A 22,092-nucleotide genomic window follows, 5' to 3' on the forward strand; every position below is an offset into this window, starting at 1 on the left:
TTTGGTGTATTTGCGGTTTTCCAGTCTCTCCTTTAACCTAAGATATATACGCCCAAAAAATATGCCATTTTGTATCTACCTAGCTGGCTTATGGGTAGGCAAAAGTCAAAAACTACACCGGTTCTGAATCGGCCCTGGCCCCCTCTTGCAACACAGAAAAAAAATTCAGATGGGTGTAACTTTTCCACATACATACATACATATCCACAAACATTTTCCCCTTATTAAATAAAAGTCGAGCCATACTGCCGCAAAGGTCTGATAAATTTTTGAAATTTTTTGAGTTTTGGGAACGAGAACGAAAAACAGACCCTAAATGAGAAGGGCCGTAAAATTCACACCCTTGGACCAAAATGGAGAGTTGATATATGGATGGGCGAGTTTTTTCCTAAACTTTAAGATGGGATTTGGCCCAATTTTCAATTCAGCCGGATTTAGAAAATCGAAAATTTCGTGTATATATAGTGTCACACTTGGGGGTATTATTGTGGGCCACTGGCGAAAACTGCCGTTCTCTGGTAATTGTTTAAAAGAAAGCGGCTTCTTAAACATCTAAAACAGCGGTGTCTAAAACATATTGATTGTATTGTTATTACTTGCTGCCTTACATTAACTTTGTTTAAATTTTGTGTCTGTATTTATTTTTCTCTTGTAGTAAATGTTTATAGTTGGTTTGCATTTTAGGTTTTACTCAGGAGGAGAATAAAATAGGAGGTATGGAAACAGTTTGTGAACATTCATCCCACAACCAACACTATTCGAGTCGACACGCCAAAGGAAAAACTGTAAATAAAAATATAAAAGTTCAGACTAGAGAGGGACCTTACAAATGTGAGATTTGTTTCAAACAGTTTTCTAAAACACATTATTTGAAACAACATTTAAGAAGGCACACTGGAGGAAAACCTCACAAGTGTGAAATTTGTTTTAAGCAGTTTATTGAAGCAGGTGATTTGAAAAAACATTTGAGAGTGCACACTGGAGAAAAACTCCACAAGTGTGAAATTTGTTTTCAGCAGTTTAGTGAAACAAGTACTTTGAAAAGACATTTGAGAGTGCACACTGGAGAAAAACCTCACAAGTGTAAAATCTGTTTCAAGCAGTTTAGTCAAGCAGGTACTTTAAAAAAACATTTAAGAGTGCACACGGGAGAAAAACCTCACAAGTGTAAAATCTGTTTCAAGCAGTTTAGTCAAGCAGGTACTTTAAAACAACATTTAAGAGTGCACACGGGAGAAAAACCTCACAAGTGTGAAATCTGTTTTAAGCAGTTTAGTCAAGCAGGACATTTGAAAAAACATTTGGGAGTGCACACTGGAGAAAAACCTCACAAGTGTAAAATCTGTTTTCTGCAGTTTAGTCAAGCAAGACAATTGAAAAAACATTTGAGAGTGCACACTGGAGAAAAACGCAAGTGTGAAATTTGTTTTCAGCAGTTTAGTGAAACAAGTACTTTAAAAAGACATTTGAGAGTGCACACTGGAGAGAAACCTCACAAGTGTAAAATCTGTTTCAAGCAGTTTAGTCAAGCAGGTACTTTAAAAAAACATTTGAGAGTGCACACGGGAGAAAAACCTCACAAGTGTGAAATCTGTTTTAAGCAGTTTAGTCAAGCAGGACATTTGAAAAGACATTTGGGAGTGCACACTGGAGAAAAACCTCACAAGTGTGAAATTTGTTTTAAGCCGTTTATTGAAGCAGGTGATTTGAAAAAACATTTGAGAGTGCACACTGGAGAAAAACCTCACACGTGTGAAATCTGTTTTAAGCAGTTTAGTCAAGCAGGACATTTGAAAAAACATTTGAGAGTGCACACTGGAGAAAAACTCCACAAGTGTGAAATTTGTTTTCAGCAGTTTAGTGAAACAAGACAATTAAAAAAACATTTGAGAGTGCACACTGGAGAAAAACCTCACAAGTGTGAAATCTGTTTTCAGCAGTTTAGTCAAGCGAGACAATTGAAAAAACATTTGAGAGTGCACACTGGAGAAAAACTCCACAAGTGTGAAATTTGTTTTCAGCAGTTTAGTGAAACAAGTACTTTGAAAAGACATTTGAGAGTGCACACTGGAGAAAAACCTCACAAGTGTAAAATCTGTTTCAAGCAGTTTAGTCAAGCAGGTACTTTAAAAGAACATTTGAGAGTGCACACGGGAGAAAAACCTCACAAGTGTGAAATCTGTTTTAAGCAGTTTAGTCAAGCAGGACATTTGAAAAGACATTTGGGAGTGCACACTGGAGAAAAACCTCACAAGTGTGAAATTTGTTTTAAGCAGTTTATTGAAGCAGGTGATTTGAAAAAACATTTGAGAGTGCACACTGGAGAAAAACCTCACAAGTGTGAAATCTGTTTTAAACAGTTTAGTCAAGCAGGTACTTTAAAAAAACATTTGAGAGTGCACACGGGAGAAAAACCTCACAAGTGTGACATCTGTTTTCAGCAGTTTAGTCGAGTAGAAAATTTGGAAAGACATTTGAGAGTGCACACTGGAGAAAATATTTGCCAAGTATGAAATTTGCTTTACTTAGTTTACTATAATAACGGATTAAATAAAACATTTGAGATAGTGTGTAGATGTCTTTACGGTTTGTTAAAGACACGATTTACAAAAAAAACATCCAAATTACTGAACCTGCGTTTCTTCTAGTGCTGAGCACAACAGTCTAATCCAAGCTCACGGTTTCTCTAAATGAACGAACAGTCCAACGTTTAGCCAATTCTTCGCAATGATAGAAAGAGTGAACATTTGGCTACTACAAGCGGGTAACTTTTCTGATGGCTCTTCTGAAAACTGCTCAAGTTAGATACCAATAAAAAAGGGAAAGTTAAATGCCACTGATCAGCAATAGAAGACTTAATCAAGGGGTCTCCATATAAAGAAATTCTATCACTGAAACGATAAGTCCCATAATCGGAAAAAGTGTTAGTGTCAAATGTTAAACCAATTAACCAGTAAAAGTTTACTACAAAAATTAACATAAATATAAATTTGTTATTCAGGTATATGTATTGTAGCAGGGGAGGCAAGGATGCTAAATTTGCAGTTACTAAAGCCTTATGGGGACCTATTGGGTTGTGAATATTAGGTCCTAAAACAGAAACAGTTAAGTTATGTTTTCCATTTTAGTGCTGACTTTCCATTTTTTAATTTAATTTTTAATTTCCAACAATCTTTTTCCGATTGTAGCGCCATCTATCCATAATTCGAAAAAATGTCTCGAGTAAAAGTTTTTTGCCAAATCTGCAATAAAAAATCTCCTATTTAAGATTTTAAAGTAACCCCTACCCTACCACCGTGGGTGGTCGTGTTTAATGTTATTCGATAGATGTTTAAAAAATATTGGACACGTATTTTTAGATTTTTTTTTCGTACCCCCTTAACAAACTCCCCTGTATTAAGAGTTCATATATGGTAGGGGTACATTTACAGGGTACAAGGTTTCTTTCTGTGATTTTTTGACTCGCTCGAGTAACTAAAAATCTCCTCTTGGACTCCCCTACCATTACGAAAAATATGCCCGAATGTTTTAAAAATAATGTAGTAATTAGTGGAAACCAAGCATTATTTAATTTCAGAATATATTTTCAAAAATCTTTCTGTAGTTTAAATATTTTTAAAGCAATCTAGCGCCCTCTAGGAGTCGTATGATCTTGTCGGCGGTGAGGTGGCTTCAGTGTTCCCAGACCTACTAAAAAATCCGTAGAACTACTGATCTCGATACTCGTCTACTGATCTACTGATGGCATCCTTAAACCTACTGAAATACTAAAAATTACTAATATACTCAAAATCATCGTATTTTAATAGAGGGATTCGGTAAATTTAACGAAAAATCGGTTGAATCCACCGATTTTTTTAGGCATCTGGGCGACATCTAGTTGTCTATGTATAAACTAAATTACTCCACCAGCTGAATCGAATACTTTAGAGGCGACTTGATACTACTGAAATCTACTGATCTTTCGAAGCGACACCTACTGATCATCAAAAAAGTCATCTGGAACACTGGGTGGCTTAATAGAGCTCGCACCCCTCAGCTGAAATGTTGGGAGGTGGAAAATCAGTATCACAAACGGTAGCCTTTGAGAACAGGGCCAAACGGAGCTCTACAGAAGCGAACCCCCTTTTCCTAGCTTCTCGTGACAATTCAATGAACATAAAAGACCAAACAAAAAACTACAAAGAGAAGGGTGAGCCAGATACCGCTGTCTCAGACTCATTATAGACTGGTCTAGTTAGAACCAAAAATAGGTGTGAGGTTACAATAATTCACAGCTAGCTGAAAATTGGTAGGATTGTTCAAACATTAATTTCAAACTATCATAAATGAAATGTAAAAAGTCCGACCAGAAGAAAAAAAATTACTCTGTCAAAGGTCACAGTCGTCACAGAAATGGGTTTTTAGCAATTTTAAGCGAAACGATAAGTTTTATCATAAAGTTAGTTCTAACAAAAAATGTAGATCAGATAATTATCCTATAAAAAATGTCTCAATACTTTTTTTCCTAAGAGCCACCGTTTTTGAGATATACGATTCAAAATTTTTTAAAGAGTCGTAATCGTCATAATACAATGATGAGAGCACTAATAACCGGCAGAATAACCCAAAAGATGGAAACCCCATTAGGTTGTGAGATAAAAAGAAATGAAACTAGTGGAGGTTGGAGATTGAGCGAGAAAAACCTATACATTTACATTCTACTTATTGTTTCCCACCTTTAGACGTATCGGACGAGTTTGGCAACTGCCAGTGTCACAGTGACAGTTTTAGTTGACATACTCCTCTGATACGTCTGAAGGTGGGAAACAATAAATAGAATGCAAGTGTAACGGTGTTTATCGCTAAATCTCCCACCTCCACTAGTTTCATTTCTTTTTATCTCACAACCTTAATGTGTTTTTCATCTTTTGCGTTATTTTGCCGGTTATTAGCGCGCCCATCACTGTATATGTATTATAGTTTATTTTTTAACCAGGAGGACTAAACTAAAAAGACATATTCACACCCAAGAAAGTCACTAGAATAATAACCAAATATATCTTCTTTTTTGGTTGATCTAGTCGGCCCTCAACGGTAATCCATAAATATTATGTATATTAAATTAATGCGTCGCTAAAAACTTCCAAAAACAACTGCTTTTTATATAAAAGCAGACTAACAATCTAAAAATTAAAGGAATAACGCAGAAAACACAAAAATCGCCGATATAACTTAATTAAAAATCCTCAAGGAATAGTTATTTGTATAACAAGGGAGGAAAGTGCTACTTTTCCTCCCGAGAATGAACTTTACTGCCCGACGCTTAGCGGAGGGCAGTAATCATTCAAGGGAGGAAAAGGCACTTTACTCCCATGTTATACATATGGTTTTTCCACCTTCCTCAAACAACAAGTCATTTTTCCATTTTTACTTAATTTATTTATGTAACTAACCAACAAAATTTATTAGAACTAAAACTAACAAGTAGGTATAATATAACTGTCAAATATAAGTCAAATTATTAATGTAAACATTGTTAAATTAAAATAACAATTTTCTGTTTTTTGCCATTCTGCAAAATACAGGGTGTTTTATAAATAAACGTTAAAATGTATAGATACTTACGTAATAGAAAATAGATATTGTACAGGGCGTCAATAAGTTATATTTCATAAATGAAGTACCATGACGTCACTTTTACTTTTCCTCCCTAGGGAGGAAAAGTACAACTTTGCTCCCTACAATCAGGTCCGGAAAAGTATACTTTCGGTAGAGGTAGGTGGAAAAAAGTTTTCCTGTAATTAAATAACTTAATTAACCTATGAAATGCCAATAGTCTCAAAATTGTGTCTCAGTGGAGTAAACTTGCCTGCGGTTGGACAATTACAAACAAGCAATACAGCGCAATAAATTTGAATCACTCCTCTTGGTTAAAAAACAAACATTAGTACACTAATACATTGCGAAACCAAAAGAGATGAAACTAGTGGAGGTGGAAATTATCGTTATAAACGAATAAATTAACATTACATTACATAGTTTCCCACCTTTAGAAGTATCAGAGGAGTATGACAACTGTCACTGTGACAGTAGAATTTTATAAAATACTCCTGTCACAGACGTCTAAAGGTGGGAAACTATGTAATATAATGTTAATTTATACGTTTATAACGATAATTTCCACCTCCACTAGTTTTATCTCGTTTTGTTTCGTAATGTATTATGTTTTCCATCTTTTGCGTTATTTTTCCGGTTATTAGCGCGCTCATCACTGTATACTAGGGTGGAGTGAAAATGAGATATATATATTTTTTTCAAAATTTCATTTTGCAATACCCGCAAAAAGTTGCCTTATAATATCCTAAAAATAAAAGGTAAATGATGTTTTTAATTATTTTAACATCTTTGGCCCTCTACCATCCCTTAAAGGGGTAATAATTTTTTTTTCAAAATTTCACTTTGCAATACCCGCAAAAAGTTGCCTTATAATATCCGAAAAATAAAAGGTAAATGATGTTTTGAATTATTTTAACATCTTGGGCCCTCTACCATCCCTTGAAGGAGTAATAATTTTTTTTTTTAAATTTCACTTTGCCATACCCGCAAAAAGTTACCTTATATTATCCTAAAAGTAAAAGGTAAATGATGTTTTGAAATATTTTAACATATTTGGCCCTCTCCCGCCCGTTGAAATGGTATTAGGGCATTTAATATGTTTCCAAAGTTTCAATTTGGAACTATTACATAATATATGTCATATAAGATAAAAAGTAAAGTAGAAAAAGGATTTATTATTATACTAAAAAACCATACAAACACAGCAGAGACGGACATTTGAACAATAATACTTTTTAAATAAAGAGCTGTAATAGCCATTATAGTCAGTTATAGCCACCATTCAATCACTACATCACCTTATAATCTTTTTTCGTTTCGAACGAGGGCATGATGCTCCTAGATTTAATTTTTGCTCTTATGAAGCCATCCCTAGCCGATTCACCAATCACCGACATAGACGCCTCAGTCACCATCTTAACACACCGTTCCACTGCCTGAGTATGACAGGGGAACTTAACGAAGTCCAAATCTGCCTCGGTATTATTGATGCATTGTTGGAGTGTTTGATTCAAAACGCCAGCTAAAATTGGAGGTGGGGTTACTTCACACGTCTGCCAGTTGATAACATCAATGTAGTCTAAGACATGGAAGTTCAGTTGTGGAATATGGAATTCTCTGACTTCTGTGGGAACAGAGACCATTTCTCTAGCTTTAAAAATTCTACGCAAAGCTAGTTCTCTGATATACCTTCGTTCATCAGTTAGCATGGCTAATAGCACGTTTTCGGGGTGGCAATAATAAGCATTCCGTTGAATGACAGGATCAATAATATTTTTAAGATCATCACTTAAATAACGAGATGATGATATTATCTTAAATATATGCCTTGCTCCATTCGCGCACGAAGGTTCTTTCTTTATCTGGAACCAAACTGGGGCATATACCTTTACTATGTACTCAGCCAGAATTTTTAAATTTGCAGATGGACTTTCGGTTGCAATATAAAGTCTTAGCATTCTGTTTGCGGCTGTAAGCCATCTAGCGTGTGATAGTTTTCCTGGATTGCGAGTACTTAGATTTAAGGAGCACTGACCAGCCGAAATTGCAAGACATATTTCGTACATGTATTTCTGGTCGGTACTCAGATCACTATATTCCAATTCGGGCACAATGCAAGTAATTGCCTCAAATTGTACAGGCGGCAGTGCCTCGCAGTTTTCAAGCAATTTACCTATAGGTCCCGAATACTCACGAGGACCGCTTGTTGCACCATCAAGGAATGCGAATAAGTGACGCAGAGGCAGCTCATTCGCATGCAGTAGGGAGATTAACCATTGCAAAGGACGTCCCAATTTATTCTGTAAATTCGCAATAACACCGTTTTTTCTTCCGGTATTTGTGGCTGTACCATCACAACCAACAGCTAAAACTTCGTTGAAGTTTAATCCATTTTTAATACAAAAATCATAGATTGCTGTCGCTATGTGCTTCCCAGTTCCAGAACTCGGCGTTACATGGCCCAAATAAAGAGAATTTGGTTCTTCTATCATAGATATATGTTCTTCGCGCTGATCGTTCTTTTATGATATCTGTCGCCAACTATTTCCTGTGAGAGCGTTTTGTCTTTTCTGCCATCAAAAAATATACTTTTCAAGCCTCCTCCACTTCCAGTTTGCAAATTTTTGAGTAAAGCACGTGTTTTCTGGCGCTCTCTTCGAACCTTTCTTCTATCAACAACTTTAGAACAATCATCCATTGTTACAATACCGATGTCCTGTAACGTTGCTGAAGCAATTGCTGCAGCACATCTATCAGAAATACCATATTGGTCACAGACCCGTGAGAGTGTTGGAAGTGTGAACCTCATTTGTCCAACTTCTGATGTTGATGGCTCCGTTGCAGAGAATGTATCATTACTACTTTTTTTGAGTTCTGGAACTGCAACAATGTTAATACATTGACCCTCATTACCATCGTCAATACTATCATCCATTATTTTAGCACTTTGACTACAGTCCCCTTCTTGCCATTGACGAAAGCGTTCTTCAGTTCGATTTCTGCTTTTTGTCTTTCAAATTTCTTTCTTAATTTATTAGTCTCAATTATATCGACAGTTCCAATCCCCATTCTTCTATTTGATCTCTGGTCCAAAAGGAAAGACCGTTCTTCAGTTGGAACCTTACGTGACTTGACACAACAACAAGAAGTAATTATTGGGCATTTACAGGCTGCGATATCAAACAGCTTCGTTGATTCGTGTTTAAAAGTTTTTACTTTTATGGTGTAGTTTTCATTATGTTTTTTTTTGTGGATATCTGATAAGGCTACGATATGTATTATAATGCTTACCAATCAGTTGACGGATGCGTTCGTGTGATACTGTGGGAATCGAAGCTCTTTGCCAAATTTCTTCTATTTGATGTCCTAACTGTTTGGATATTTCCGAAACGCTTGGCTCTTGGCCGGATCGTTCATGGATTAATTTATGTTTAATATACAAATAACCTTTTATAGTGTCTCCAATAGTTGGCAAAACGGTACTTTTAAGTTCTGAAGGGGCACCAAAAATGGGACATTCACTTGTACTTCTGGTTACAACTCTTCCAGTCACACCGTCAGCCATTATTACCAACGCTGTAATTAAAATATTCTACTAATATTGCAAAACAGAGCATTAAAAAAAAAAATACCTGTTGCTAGGCAGGATAATCGCTGTAATTCTTCAAATGTCACTTGTGAATTAATAATGAAACGAAAGTCTAATATAAACACCAAAATATCCAAAAATAGGTTAAATATAGTGGCACTTCGTACTTACTAAACACAAATAACAGACACCATGTAACGCGTTCGAATATTAAAATCGTATGAAGGCAGAATCAGATGATCAGATGATTCTGCATCATAACAATAAGACCGCCCTCCCGCCTTACTTAGCTACGGTGTTGTTTCCTTGGCAACGGCACGATCGTAGGGTCTATTTAGAAAATGATCGTAGTTATGTATTCCATAGGCGTAGTATGCAAATTAATTAATTAGGAAACAAATTATAAATTTTTTGCCTTGCTCAAAACAAACGATTTTTTTCATTTTTGGAGAAAAACAAGCGTTGGTAGAGGGCCCAAGCAGTTGTTCGAATTTGTTCATATTTTGCAAGTGCTTTTTACTTATCAATAGGCAACTTTTGGCGGGTATTGCGAAACAAGATTTTAACTTTCATTTTTTCGCTCCACCCTACTGTATACATCACTGCAGCTGTATTAATATATTCTATCGGTCAGCTTAACTTATATTAAAAAGGAATGAACAGACTGCTGCGATTTAATCGTTGCGTCGACGACAACATCGCAATGCGAAATTTTCGCGAGACGAATGGCCACGGCGGTTAACGAGAACCAACACATAGGTGCGATGATTTCTCGCAGCGACAACGTTATTACTGCGTTATATTTTGTTATCGCAGTTGGTTGCGTTTTCTGTCATCGTCGTTGCGATTTTACAATGGTTCCAACAGAGAAATTAATAGAATTAGTTAAAAAATATCCAATACTTTATGATTTGTCACACGAGGACTAGGAAAATAATAGAAAGAAGGATAAAATATGGGATGAAATTGGTCAAGAGATGAAAGAATGCCGTAAGTAGGTATTTTAGTTGTAAGTTTTTATTCACTTTAATTATTATATTAAATAATAATTTTTATACATTCACTTTAATTATTTTAATTTAGAGTTTTTATTCACATTTCAAATATTAAAATAGTTAACAAACTTTTCTCTAGTTGAAAATGCTAAATTGGTTGCACGCCTTGGGTCTCTTTCTATATTGATAAAAGCTCTACCTGAATTTTCTTCAGTTTCTGAAAACTCTCGTCCTTGTTGGTTTACTTTAGTGCGTAAAAAATTATGCAAAATGCAACAAGTTTCAACGATTGAAATTGTCGTTTCAACTTTTGTCTCAATTGGCCTAAAAAATACTCGCCATTTTTGAGCGAAAATGCCAAATGCATTTTCCACCCCACGTCTAGCTCGACATAAACGAGTATTATAATTTTCTTTTCGTCTGTCACTTCTAGATTGCTTGTAGGGAAAAGGTCTCATTAAAAAATATTTCAAAGCAAAGGCCTCATCTCCAATCAAAACATGTGGACAAGGTTCCACTTGCCCAGGAAGATTTTTATCTTCAGGAACATTCATTAAACCTGCTTCAAATCTCTGGCCCATGTTTGAATTTTCAAATATGCCTCCGTCGCTATTTTTTCCGTAGCCTCCTACATCAATGCATATAAATTTGTAATTAGCATCAACGATGGCCATCAGTACAATTGAGAATTTTTTCAAATAACAAAAATGGTTTGACCCGGTTTTTCCAGGGCATTTTATAGTTACATGTTTTCCGTCCAAACTGCCGATGCAGTTAGGAAATTGCCACATGTTTAGAAAATCGTCAGCTGATTTTTGCCATATTTCTGTTGTCGGTTCGGAAAGATAAATAGGCTGTAACCTTTTACGTATAGCTTCACATACTTCATTTATAATTGTAGAGACTGTTGAAAATCCAACACGATAACTGTGCCCTATTGTACTGAAGCTGTCGCCTGTTGCTAAAAACCTAAAACAGTATATTTTTTAGGTGAGGAACTAAAGAGAAGGTGGAGAAGTTTACGTGATTCTTATGTGCGATACTTAAGAGTAATCAAAACAAGAACTGGGCAAGGTGCACAAAATAAAACATGGCAATGGGCTGAAAGTATGAAAATGTTCCAACCTTTCTTGCTTTTTGCTAAAACCTCTTCAAATGTGCCGGAAGTTGCGACTAATGTAGAGTCTGCAACTGAGAAAGATGATGGTGTAGATGTTTCGCGTAATGAAGAGAGTGAAATTGGTGATATATCTGAGGTACCCTTACCTACAAAAAATAAAGAGTCTGCTACTTGCGCTGATGTAACCACCCCGATTGTAGAACCAGAACCAAAAAAACGAAAAGTCAGAAATGTACAAAATACGAAACCAACTTTAGTTGACTCTATTATTAGTTATTTTGAAAGCAGAAAAAAAAACAGAAAAAGACTCCACAGATTTATTGTTTCTATCATACGCAGGCTTGATAAAACAATTTTCTGGAAAACGTCAGGCCGAAACAAAATTACAAATTGCTGAAATAATTGCCAAGCAAGAGTTAATGCATTATGAAGAGCAGCAGCAGATAATTGAACTATACCAGAGTGCTCAACCATCAACTTCCAATAATTACACCTCTGATTCGAACTTCTGTGAAACTCCACTTATTTCGCCGGACCAAGGAACCATTTCCCATGAAGATAATCTAGGTACCAGCAGTGCAGATTGCGAACAATCATTTCCGACTTCAGCAGGCACCTTTTTACGAGTTTATACTCCTTTGTAATGTTAATATATAAAAAAAATATTAAAATAAAAATACAATGAGTGATGATTTACCTCAAAGTAATGGCTAGTCTTTCTTCCGCTGAAATAGATTCACGAAAATTGATATCAAGCTTAGAAATATCTTCCCTTATTAAGTTTACAATTTCATCAAAATAAGCAATTTTCATTCTGAAGTATTTATAAAAACGTTTTTCGTCATTTCGAAGTTGTGGCACAACTAACGTATGAAATTCTCCTTTTTGATGTCTTTCCAAATTTATCTCTTGAGTCCAGATTTTTCTTTTTCTATAAAAAATATAAATAGATATTAAAACTTGCACATTATATGAAAACAGATATTTGGTATTCGCGGTGTGCAAGTACTTGGAAAGGGAAACGAGAAATAATTAACACCAATTCGTTACACTTCATTTTACATGCAAGTGTAACCTTGAGAAACATCTATTCAATTATTGTCTGCGTGGCTGGGGTCGTAGGTATTACTATAGTATGCGGTCTACCGTCGCGTATCTACTATAGCTTGCGGTTGTCGTTATGTTAAATAGGGCCATAATGTTTTTTTAGGGTAGGCGATTTTGCTGAGTTCTCGATGTTTTATGTGTTCTTTCCATTTGACACAACAAGAAAACTTCTATTGTCTGACCTAATGATCTCTACTAGATCATAGTCTAGCAAAGTTAGATCTTTGTTAGCAGGGTTCTATGGTTTATTGTATCGTAGGTTGTCATGATTTACCAAGACTACCCCCACTACTTCTCTCTGCACAAATCTCCTCTCTACGTCTGCAGGATTTGCCTGGCTTGAAGCCTGCTTGTTGTGTAATTAGTTTTGCATCTAATTTCACAATGAGAAAGTGTTCAAAAAAAAAATAATGCTCACTAAATTAGAATGGATCCTGGCATCGGCAATATACATAAAAAATCAGACTAAAATCATCTAAAAATCAGACACGGGCTGAATCTAATCGGAGCAAGTTAAAGCTAACTCTGCACAGCGTAGCGTATTTTATTGACAAAACCCTTGAGAACTAGACTAATAGATAGACTAAAGGTTGATAGGGAGGGTTGGTGCAGTTGCGAATGCTATAGTTGTGCAACCAAACTAAGAGAGTCATTAATATTCAGCTCAGCCGGGTACTATTGATGGAAATGTGTACTTAAATAAACAAGGGATTTGTTGATAGAATTTCACACCTTGAGGAATAGCACCCCCTGAGCTGAATATTATAATGGCTTTCTAATATATAGTTCTGCTGAGCGGCGTGCCATTGTCTGAGCTGTGAAATTATATAAACAAGGTTTTAATTTGATAAAACAGGTAGATCCATTGTTTATGAAATTTCTCAACTCTGACAATAGCACCCCGCTCAGCTGAATATTAATGATTCTTTCAGATAGTTTGTCAGATTTTACAAATAATGTTTTACCAACTGACTGGACTAAATGAAATACAGTAGACTCCCTCTATAACGAGAACTGAAATGGCGGACTAATTACTTTGTTATAAGCGGATCTCGTTATATCAGACAACAATAATATTGTGCATACATATGAATATATAATTTTCTAAAACATTAACTTCCTATAGCTATAATGAAGCCGTTCGGAGCAATATAAGATGCTAAATATTGTTTCCTCAACAATAAAGGCTTCGCCATCATAAATTGTAAATTTTCTTACAATATTCAATATCGATCGATAGATAAACAGGACAGGAAGAAGTTTATTATAGGAGGTGGATTTTATTACAGCACTATCCTCGATAATCACACAGATGTTGGGGATTTCTGTATACAAGCAATTGGGGTATTTATTTATAGCCATTACAGCGCTAAAAACAGGTAAGATATATATTCTACGATTTCATTTTTCCTCGTTATAACCAAATATGCCTCGTTATAGAGGTGTTCAATAGGAATTTCATGGGACATCTAGTGTACCTCGTTATAAGCGAAATTTCGCAATACCCGTGTTCGTTATAGAGAGAGTATACTGTATTATTGTGTTATTTAATAGCTATGATTGACTTATTGTATATAATTATCAAAGCATTGTTTAAAATAATGCGGCATCTTATGCATCTTCCTACAATCTACAACGGACGAACTGTCATCGTCGACATCTGGAGCAGTCAATTGTTATAACTACCTGAGTTGTCCCTTATCGCCTTACAACCGCTCTGGAGTTGTCATGTGTATGGCAGCGAATATAATATTATAGTTCACAGCGCGGTCCCTACTTCAAGCAGTCGATCTCAACTGCTTCAAGCTGTCTGTGTCTTCTTCTTTGAGTGCCTCTCCTATCGGAGATTGGATATCATTAGGGCGATTCTAATTTTATTTACTGCTGTTTTGAACAATTCGTTAGTGGTACAGCCAAACCACTCTCTCAAATTTCTCATCCAGGACATTCTTCTACGGCCTGGATTTCTTCGTCCTTGGATTTTTCCTTGCATTATATTTTGTAGGAATGTGTACTTTTGTCATCTCATCAGGTGGCCCCAGGGCCGCCCAGAGCCAGGCCGGGCCCCGGGGATGAGACCCGGCCGGGCCCCCCCCCAAACCCAGTTGAACGAAAATTCCCCAAAAATCTGATAACTCATAAACTGGGATATGTAATAGTGAACACTCATGCTATTGACACAGGAAGGAAGAAAATTAAAACAGTTTTAACAATTAAACTTTGTTTTTAATTATTTACAATAGAACTGTTAGTTACAACATAACTTTTCTTGCTTTCATATCCGCAAATTTTTGGATCACGTGGTCGAAATCAAGAGTTTTTGCAAGTTTCGACTCTATGCTTAACAGCGCTTCTGCGAATCGTGTGGCAGTGGCCGATAGAGCGAGCTTCCGATCAGGTGCTCCCACGCGCAATGTATTCCCGATATATTTTTATTAATTGTAACTTATGCAAAGAAATAATTTCTTGCATATTGCCTTTTCCAAATGAATATTCCTTATAATAATTTCATAATTAAAACCGCAAGCAAATTCAATCTGTTGTAAAATATTTTAATAAAAGGAATTTTTTTAAATTTGCTAACAGCCGGGCCCGGGCCCCCTTGGGCCCCGGGCCCCGGGGATTTTGCCCCCCCTGCCCCTCCTCTGGTCGGGCCTGGGTGGCCCAAGTATTCAAGTTTTCTCTTTTTTATATTCAGTAGAACTTCTGGCTCGTTATTTATTCTGCGTATTACTTCTTCATTTGTAATTTTATCCACCCAACTTATTCTTAGTATACAGCGGTAGCACCACATCTCAAAGCTTTCAAGATTTTTAATAGAGAGATATCGCAAATGCAAACGATAATATCGTGTCAAGACGTAAATAACGTATAACGTTCTATTTCAGCACAGGCAACAAGAGAGTTATCGCAAATGTTCTGGGGCGGGGCTTAACGTTATTATGACAACCGACGTTTGGTATTACAATGTAACCTAGAAATTAATTTTGAGGAATACTGTAATTGTTTTTTATTGAAAAATGAATTTGGATATTGAGCTGGTTGACATGCATTTTAATTTTAATGATTTAACCAACAATAAATATAAATAGTTAGTATAAAAATAATATAAAATATCTGAATAAATAATATCCTAACCACAAAAAGTAGTCTATTGTAGACAAAATAAAAATGCACGTGTTTCTCAACATAAGATGATTCACAGTATTTAGTTTATAAAATTTGACATTATTTTTATGTTTCATCCCAAATGTCAAATTAGCGTTAACGTTATTACCGTCCCTTATTTCAACCTAAATAGCGGGACACGCTATCCGGTATTAGCGTAACATTCATTCTGCGCTTGCGTACATGTCAAAATAGCGTATTCCGCTATTAGCGTGCGATAAAAATGCATTTGCGATATCTCTCTAATATTCCTCTGTTTAAGAGTCTGTTATGTTCGTGTAAAACTCCCTTAACCATGAATGTAGGTTGATACTACCACAGAATAGAAATATTCTGTGATACTACTGTCATCTGAACGACAGCGACAGCTGTCACATACTTAATACTGCGATCAGGGTTGCCAATTTAGTAGATTTTCTACTAGATCTAGTAGAATTTCTTGTGATTTAGTGGGAAAATTTTACATGTAGTAGATTTTAGAATCTGGTAGAAACAGCGATGCCAACCCTACCGATTTTTCGGTAGATTTACCGATTTAGACAGCAATCTACCGATTTACCGATTTTCAACCTCATTTACCGATTTTTATTTTTTTATTATACTACTTGTACTACTTTAATTTTTGTTTGTGTTCCTATAAAAAATATGTATGTTACATGCCGTACATGCTACATTTTTAACAACAAATTCAGCAATCTTACCTCGGAAAATCCCCTACCCACATCACGAATACACGTCCGTAAAATTAGCTGTGAGGGAAAGTACATAATACTATAATACCTACATACTTATTGCTATATGGGAATACCCTATTTATGTAGAGCAAAACCATTTAATTGGTCTTGGTCTTGGAAAAAATATAGTTATCTTTCGGTTTTATTCAAGCGGAGTGAAAATTAAATAAAATAAATCGAATCGGATCGAATCGAATGGAATCAAATCGAAACGAATTGAATCTAATCGAATATAATCGCATCGATAAGAAGTAAATATTTGCTTCTGTCGACACTCCGCAAGTGTCGTGTCCTTTTTTTCATAATTATTTTACTTTTTCTAACATAATTTTAACTGTTCTGTATCTTTTTTGTTAAACAAATTACATTTTTTTAAATATGCCGCCTTTTTTTTTAATCTTCCGATTTTTACCGATTTTTTTTGTATCAACCTACCGATTTCAGAAATTTTAGGTTGGCAACGCTGGGTAGAAAATATAGTAGATTTTAGTAGGTTTTGGTTGAAAGGAATTTTTTATTTTGACAATTGACTGCAAATGACATTAAATATTTTTGTAAATTTGTAAAAAATTATAAAAATAACCTTTAAAATTTGCTGAAATTCTATTTGTTACCTGTAATATAGATAAAAAGTAAAATAAGATCATGGAAAAGAGTTGATAAGATCAAAAAACGTTGAATTTAATTAGTATTTTGTCATTTAAAGATCAGAACAACATAACCCATAATAATCATCCTGCAATATAGGAAGTGCATTTACAAATACTCTATTTTAGGAGTTGTTAAATACTTTTGCACATCGTGTGTGTATAAAATGGGTAATTTATGGACAATGTATTGCTAGGGAATATCCAGTTCTGGACTACCTGACACCATTGCAGAATCTTCAGACAGCAGTTGAAGTGCTTCAATTATAAATATTGCTTGTTATTGAAAGGTTTGGTATTTTGAAGAGATTTTTCATATTAATATGTGAAATGAGATGCAATGCAAGATATCTTTTGTTCAAAAAATATCAGCTTTACAAATATTGCAGTTGTTTAGAGAAAACATTGAAATACTGACAACTGAGCCTGCGGTTATTTAATCGAACAAGCTGTGGCAGTACATTTTTAACCAGGAGAAAATCTAGTGCAACTGTTTGTGTAGTGTGTGTTTGTTTTAAAATGGTACCATTTAAGGCAAATAGGTACAGTAAAACCTCCGTTAACTGAAATGGCTTGACAGTTTCAATAATTTTGTCAATACAGTAAATTAAACAGCAATACAATTAAGGAAATTGAACATGTTTAGAGTGTTTTAGAACAATACTATGTAATTTGATAAAAGAAAAATACAAAAAACAGTGTTATTTTTAACTGAAATTCTTGTTATCCGAAACGGCCTCCCCTCAATTATTTCGGTTAACGGAGGTTTTACTGTAAATGGCTAATGTTGATAATATATTATTTTTCTTGGATTGCAGTTTGTTAATAAATGTATAAATACATACATGATATTGGTGTTTGATTTGAAATGATTTTAAGTATCATTTAAAGTATGTTATATCACATTCCGTTAAAAGAACTTCCACAACTAGCAAAAATGTATGATAAACAAATTGTTTTAAAGGACAAAAATAATAATAAAGGAATTAGCTTTATGGTGGGTTTTTTATAGTACATTTAAATAAACAAATGCTGTGGTATGCAAATGAAAGTGTAATTAATACTTTTGGTTCAAAACTTTATAGATTCTAATACATAAAGGATTAAATTTTAAAAAATAAATACTTAAACCTTTGTTTTATTGTATTAACCTGTTTATATTGTTAATACCATTTGGATTGCATATCAACCAAAGGATAACATGGAACAAACACCTCCAAATGAAATGCAGACAGTTGGATCTCAAGTTCAGACAAATGTACTGGCTCCTTGGTAGGACATCCAAATTGTCATTAAATAACAAATTACTACTATACAAAGCCATGTTGAAACCAATTAGGATGTATGGTATCCATGTCTGGGATTGCGCTAAATTAACGCACCTCACAACCATATCAAATTCAATCAAAAGTCCTTAGATCAATTACTGGCGCACCCTGGTATGTCAGTAATCTCACAATTCGCAATGATCTAAATATTCCCTTTGTAAGAGATGAAATACAGCGGACAGCAACCAACCATGAAAGTCGAACAAGAAACCAAGACAACGAACTGATAAAACATTTCTGCCAAAGGACCAATAATCAGAAGACTCAAGCGAACGTGGCTACAAGATTTAATACAACAGTGAAATAAACCTATAAGACGAAGCATCATTGGATTTTCCTCATTCCTTGCTTATAATTTCATTCAAACTTGCTTAAAACTTTTAAGAAATTGATTGTAAATAAAAGTTCATAAGGAGAAAAAAATATATACAAATGTTATTTTAATTCCGATATACCTAACTTTAAAGACACTACAAAAGACAGCAAACATACCATTGCATGTTATAAAATATTTTTAGTTAAAAATGAACCTTGTACAAAATATATACTACATATTTACCTAATATTTTTTTGCCTCGAACTTATAGTTGCTTTTTACATGTTTATATATGTAGAACTTTCCTTTCAGTTAAATAAAACTTATTTTTACCAAATTCTTCTTAGAGAGCTAGCAGCATTTTATCAGTTGGGGCAAGTTGGGGTTTATTGGAATAAGCTATAATTTTACATTAAAATAAGTTTTACTAATTCGAAACGTTAAACTAACTTAATTTTGAAGTAAAATTTTGGATAGTAAACTGTGTTAAGCACAAAAAAGTGACTTAAAAAAATTAAATGCACAAAATGTATTAGCATTGTTTAAAAAAGGGTAGTTCTTAAACAGTGGTATTAGCTCTGGTATTAGTAAAATCAAACTTGTTTCTCTTGTTTTCACCACTTTATCCTAGAGAGGATATATTTTTCTATCTATAGAATAATTAAGTATTTAACATTTTTTTAAATTATTTTTTAGAAGTTTCAGTTATGTTGTTTATGTAAATATAAAAAATATTATATTTTATTTAAATAAAAATGGTTTTTGTTGTTTTTATTTTGACATATATAACAAAATAATCTGTCATCTATCATTATTTCTTCTTTTTGAGCTGTCATCTGTCATTTCTTCTTTTTTGGGCGGTCATCTGTGTTTTTTTCTTCTCTTTTGGCTGTCAAGTATCATTTTGTGAGCAAATAATTTAGTAGAATATTTAGTAGATTTTATGCTCAATCTAGTAGAATTTAGTAGATTTTATATATAAATCTAGTAGAAAACGACGTTCGGTCGTTGGCAACCCTGACTGCGATAGAAAATGGAAACAAACCATGTGTGATGAGGTGAGCATAGCATATCTCAAGCATATAAATGGCGATTCTGTAACAAATATGTTAAATTTTACCGGTACGTTATTTTTTGTAGTTTTAACCCAAGAAGCAATTCCATAACTCTTACAAATAACGTCCTGGTAAATTTTAATACTTTAACGGATACGTTTAAAATTAGTTCAAATTCAATTTTACCACTTGTTTGACCACCCAAAATAGAAGCTTAAGTGTGGTTATGTTTCAATTTGTTTTCATTGAGATTGGTTTTTGTCGATTGTTTTCTTTTACTGTTGTTATTAATTATAGAAAATTTTAAATCGCGATCAACAAGAATGAGTAATGAAAAAAGTAATTTCCAAAAAAAAATTACTGTTTTTGATGTAAAATGTGTCCACATTGTCCAATTACAATAGAAATTGTTGTCTGTGCAGTCCTGTTAAGTTTTTTCAATGAATTGAGCATTTTCTGTTCGATGGCACATTAAAAAATATTAAAACAAAAATTTTACACCCAATTACATTTTTCGTAAGTTAATAATAAAAAAGTTTTCGCTTTTGATAATAATAAACTCTTTTCACATCTCTGCATTTTTATTTTAAATTATCACAAAAAATAAATACATAAACAAAGTTTAGAAGAACATATTACATAAAATATCTATGAATTATCTCCTCTCGACGGGCTTCACCAACATTATACCAACCATTATCTATAACTGGTCCTGGATTTTCATGTTGTGGCTCTTCATCTATTAAATCCTCATCATCAGGCATGTCGACTCTTCTTGTTCATGCTATGTTGTGTAAAATAACACAACTGTGAATGATTTCTGCTACTTTATTGGGACTGTAATATAAGGCCCTTTGTCCATGTATACAACGAAACCTGTTGTTTAGTAGACATATTGAATGTTCAATTTTTACTCTTAAAGCTGAAAGCCTGCTATTAAATCTTGAATGAGGAGAATTAGGTGGGGGAGCATTCACTGGAACCAGTAACCAAGGTTCCAAAGGGTACCCACTATCTCCTATCAAGTATTTAGGTGAATTATTGTTTATATATTCTCTTTCCAATTCTTCTCTAACCCTAGACATCACCCAAATTGCAGAATCGTGAACTGATCCAGGAAAACGGGCATTTATAGCAAAAAATTTATTATTATGGTCACAGATGGCTTGAATATTAATGGCGTAAAAGTTTTTACGACAATAAAATATTGGACCTGGATAAACTGGATGATGGGCAGGAGGTGATACTATTCGAATTAGGCTAGCATCCACAATTCCCAAACAATTTTGAAAACAAGGAGCCAGTTCCCTAAAACCTCGTTTAATTATTTGCTTGTCTTCTTGAGTTGAAGGGAATTTTATCCAGCGATTTGCCAATTGTTGGTTAATGGCTCTGCACACTTCCTGCAAACATCTACTTACTATTGGTTGACTCACAGCAAAACACCACCCTATACCTATTCCTGTCTGGTAGCTTATTTGTCCAAAGATATTCAGAACCAATAATATTCTCAAATGAACAGGAATTCTAGTATTTCTGAGGTGAGGAGATAGCCAGTCAATTATGTTTTGGCATGTTTCTTTATCCAATCTAAATAGCTTTAAAAAAAGCCTGTCTGGCAGTGCCGGATTTAGGGTACTTGCGGCCCTAGGCCTAATTACCTCGAGCGGCACCCCGATAACTTCACGATTATGTAATTAAAGCATAAAGCACATAATATTAATACATAAGCATAGTAGATGAGGTGAGCATAGCATATCTCAAGCATATAAATGGCGATTCTGTAACAAATATGTTAAATTTTACCGGTACGTTATTTTTTGTAGTTTTAACCCAAGAAGCAATTCCATAACTCTTACAAATAACGTCCTGGTAAATTTTAATACTTTAACGGATACGTTTAAAATTAGTTCAAATTCAATTTTACCACTTGTTTGACCACCCAAAATAGAAGCTTAAGTGTGGTTATGTTTCAATTTGTTTTCATTGAGATTGGTTTTTGTCGATTGTTTTCTTTTACTGTTGTTATTAATTATAGAAAATTTTAAATCGCGATCAACAAGAATGAGTAATGAAAAAAGTAATTTCCAAAAAAAAATTACTGTTTTTGATGTAAAATGTGTCCACATTGTCCAATTACAATAGAAATTGTTGTCTGTGCAGTCCTGTTAAGTTTTTTCAATGAATTGAGCATTTTCTGTTCGATGGCACATTAAAAAATATTAAAACAAAAATTTTACACCCAATTACATTTTTCGTAAGTTAATAATAAAAAAGTTTTCGCTTTTGATAATAATAAACTCTTTTCACATCTCTGCATTTTTATTTTAAATTATCACAAAAAATAAATACATAAACAAAGTTTAGAAGAACATATTACATAAAATATCTATGAATTATCTCCTCTCGACGGGCTTCACCAACATTATACCAAC

The 22,092-nt window shown here is 34.3% G+C and overlaps 2 protein-coding genes across 7 annotated transcripts in view; one reads left to right on the plus strand and one right to left on the minus strand.

Moving 5' to 3' along the window:
* Positions 1-3,595, plus strand: part of LOC126887532 (zinc finger protein 271-like) — a 137,776-nt gene extending 134,181 nt beyond the window's left edge. For 5 of the 6 annotated variants that reach the window (XM_050655175.1, XM_050655183.1, XM_050655179.1 and 2 more), the window contains one exon: positions 715-3,595. In XM_050655175.1, the coding sequence (XP_050511132.1) occupies positions 715-2,513 (1,799 nt within the window). In that variant the 3' untranslated portion in view covers positions 2,514-3,595. Of the gene's footprint in view, positions 1-684 lie in introns of all 6 variants that reach the window. The other variant, XM_050655176.1, reaches the window with a different exon arrangement.
* A 6,591-nt stretch (positions 3,596-10,186) lies between these two features.
* Positions 10,187-12,341, minus strand: LOC126887536 (uncharacterized). Its single transcript, XM_050655192.1, has 2 exons — positions 12,000-12,341; positions 10,187-11,151 (listed from the first exon to the last, which is right to left on the minus strand). Exons 1-2 carry the CDS (start codon positions 12,113-12,115, stop codon positions 10,287-10,289), a joined length of 981 nt encoding a protein of 326 aa, XP_050511149.1. The 5' UTR covers positions 12,116-12,341; the 3' UTR covers positions 10,187-10,286.
* Positions 12,342-22,092: the final 9,751 nt, after the last annotated feature.

This window comes from Diabrotica virgifera, chromosome 6, assembly GCF_917563875.1.
Source record: "Diabrotica virgifera virgifera chromosome 6, PGI_DIABVI_V3a".
NCBI classification, from domain to species: domain Eukaryota; kingdom Metazoa; phylum Arthropoda; class Insecta; order Coleoptera; family Chrysomelidae; genus Diabrotica; species Diabrotica virgifera.

Bases quoted from the DNA above. Each gene is read 5' to 3' on its own strand.
- LOC126887536 (XM_050655192.1), bottom strand. From the start codon at position 12,115: ATGAAAATTGCTTATTTTGATGAAATTGTAAACTTAATAAGGGAAGAT. The intron at 11,152-11,999 runs GTAAATCATCAC...ATACTGTTTTAG, and splicing joins AGACTAGCCATTACTTTGAG to GTTTTTAGCAACAGGCGACA.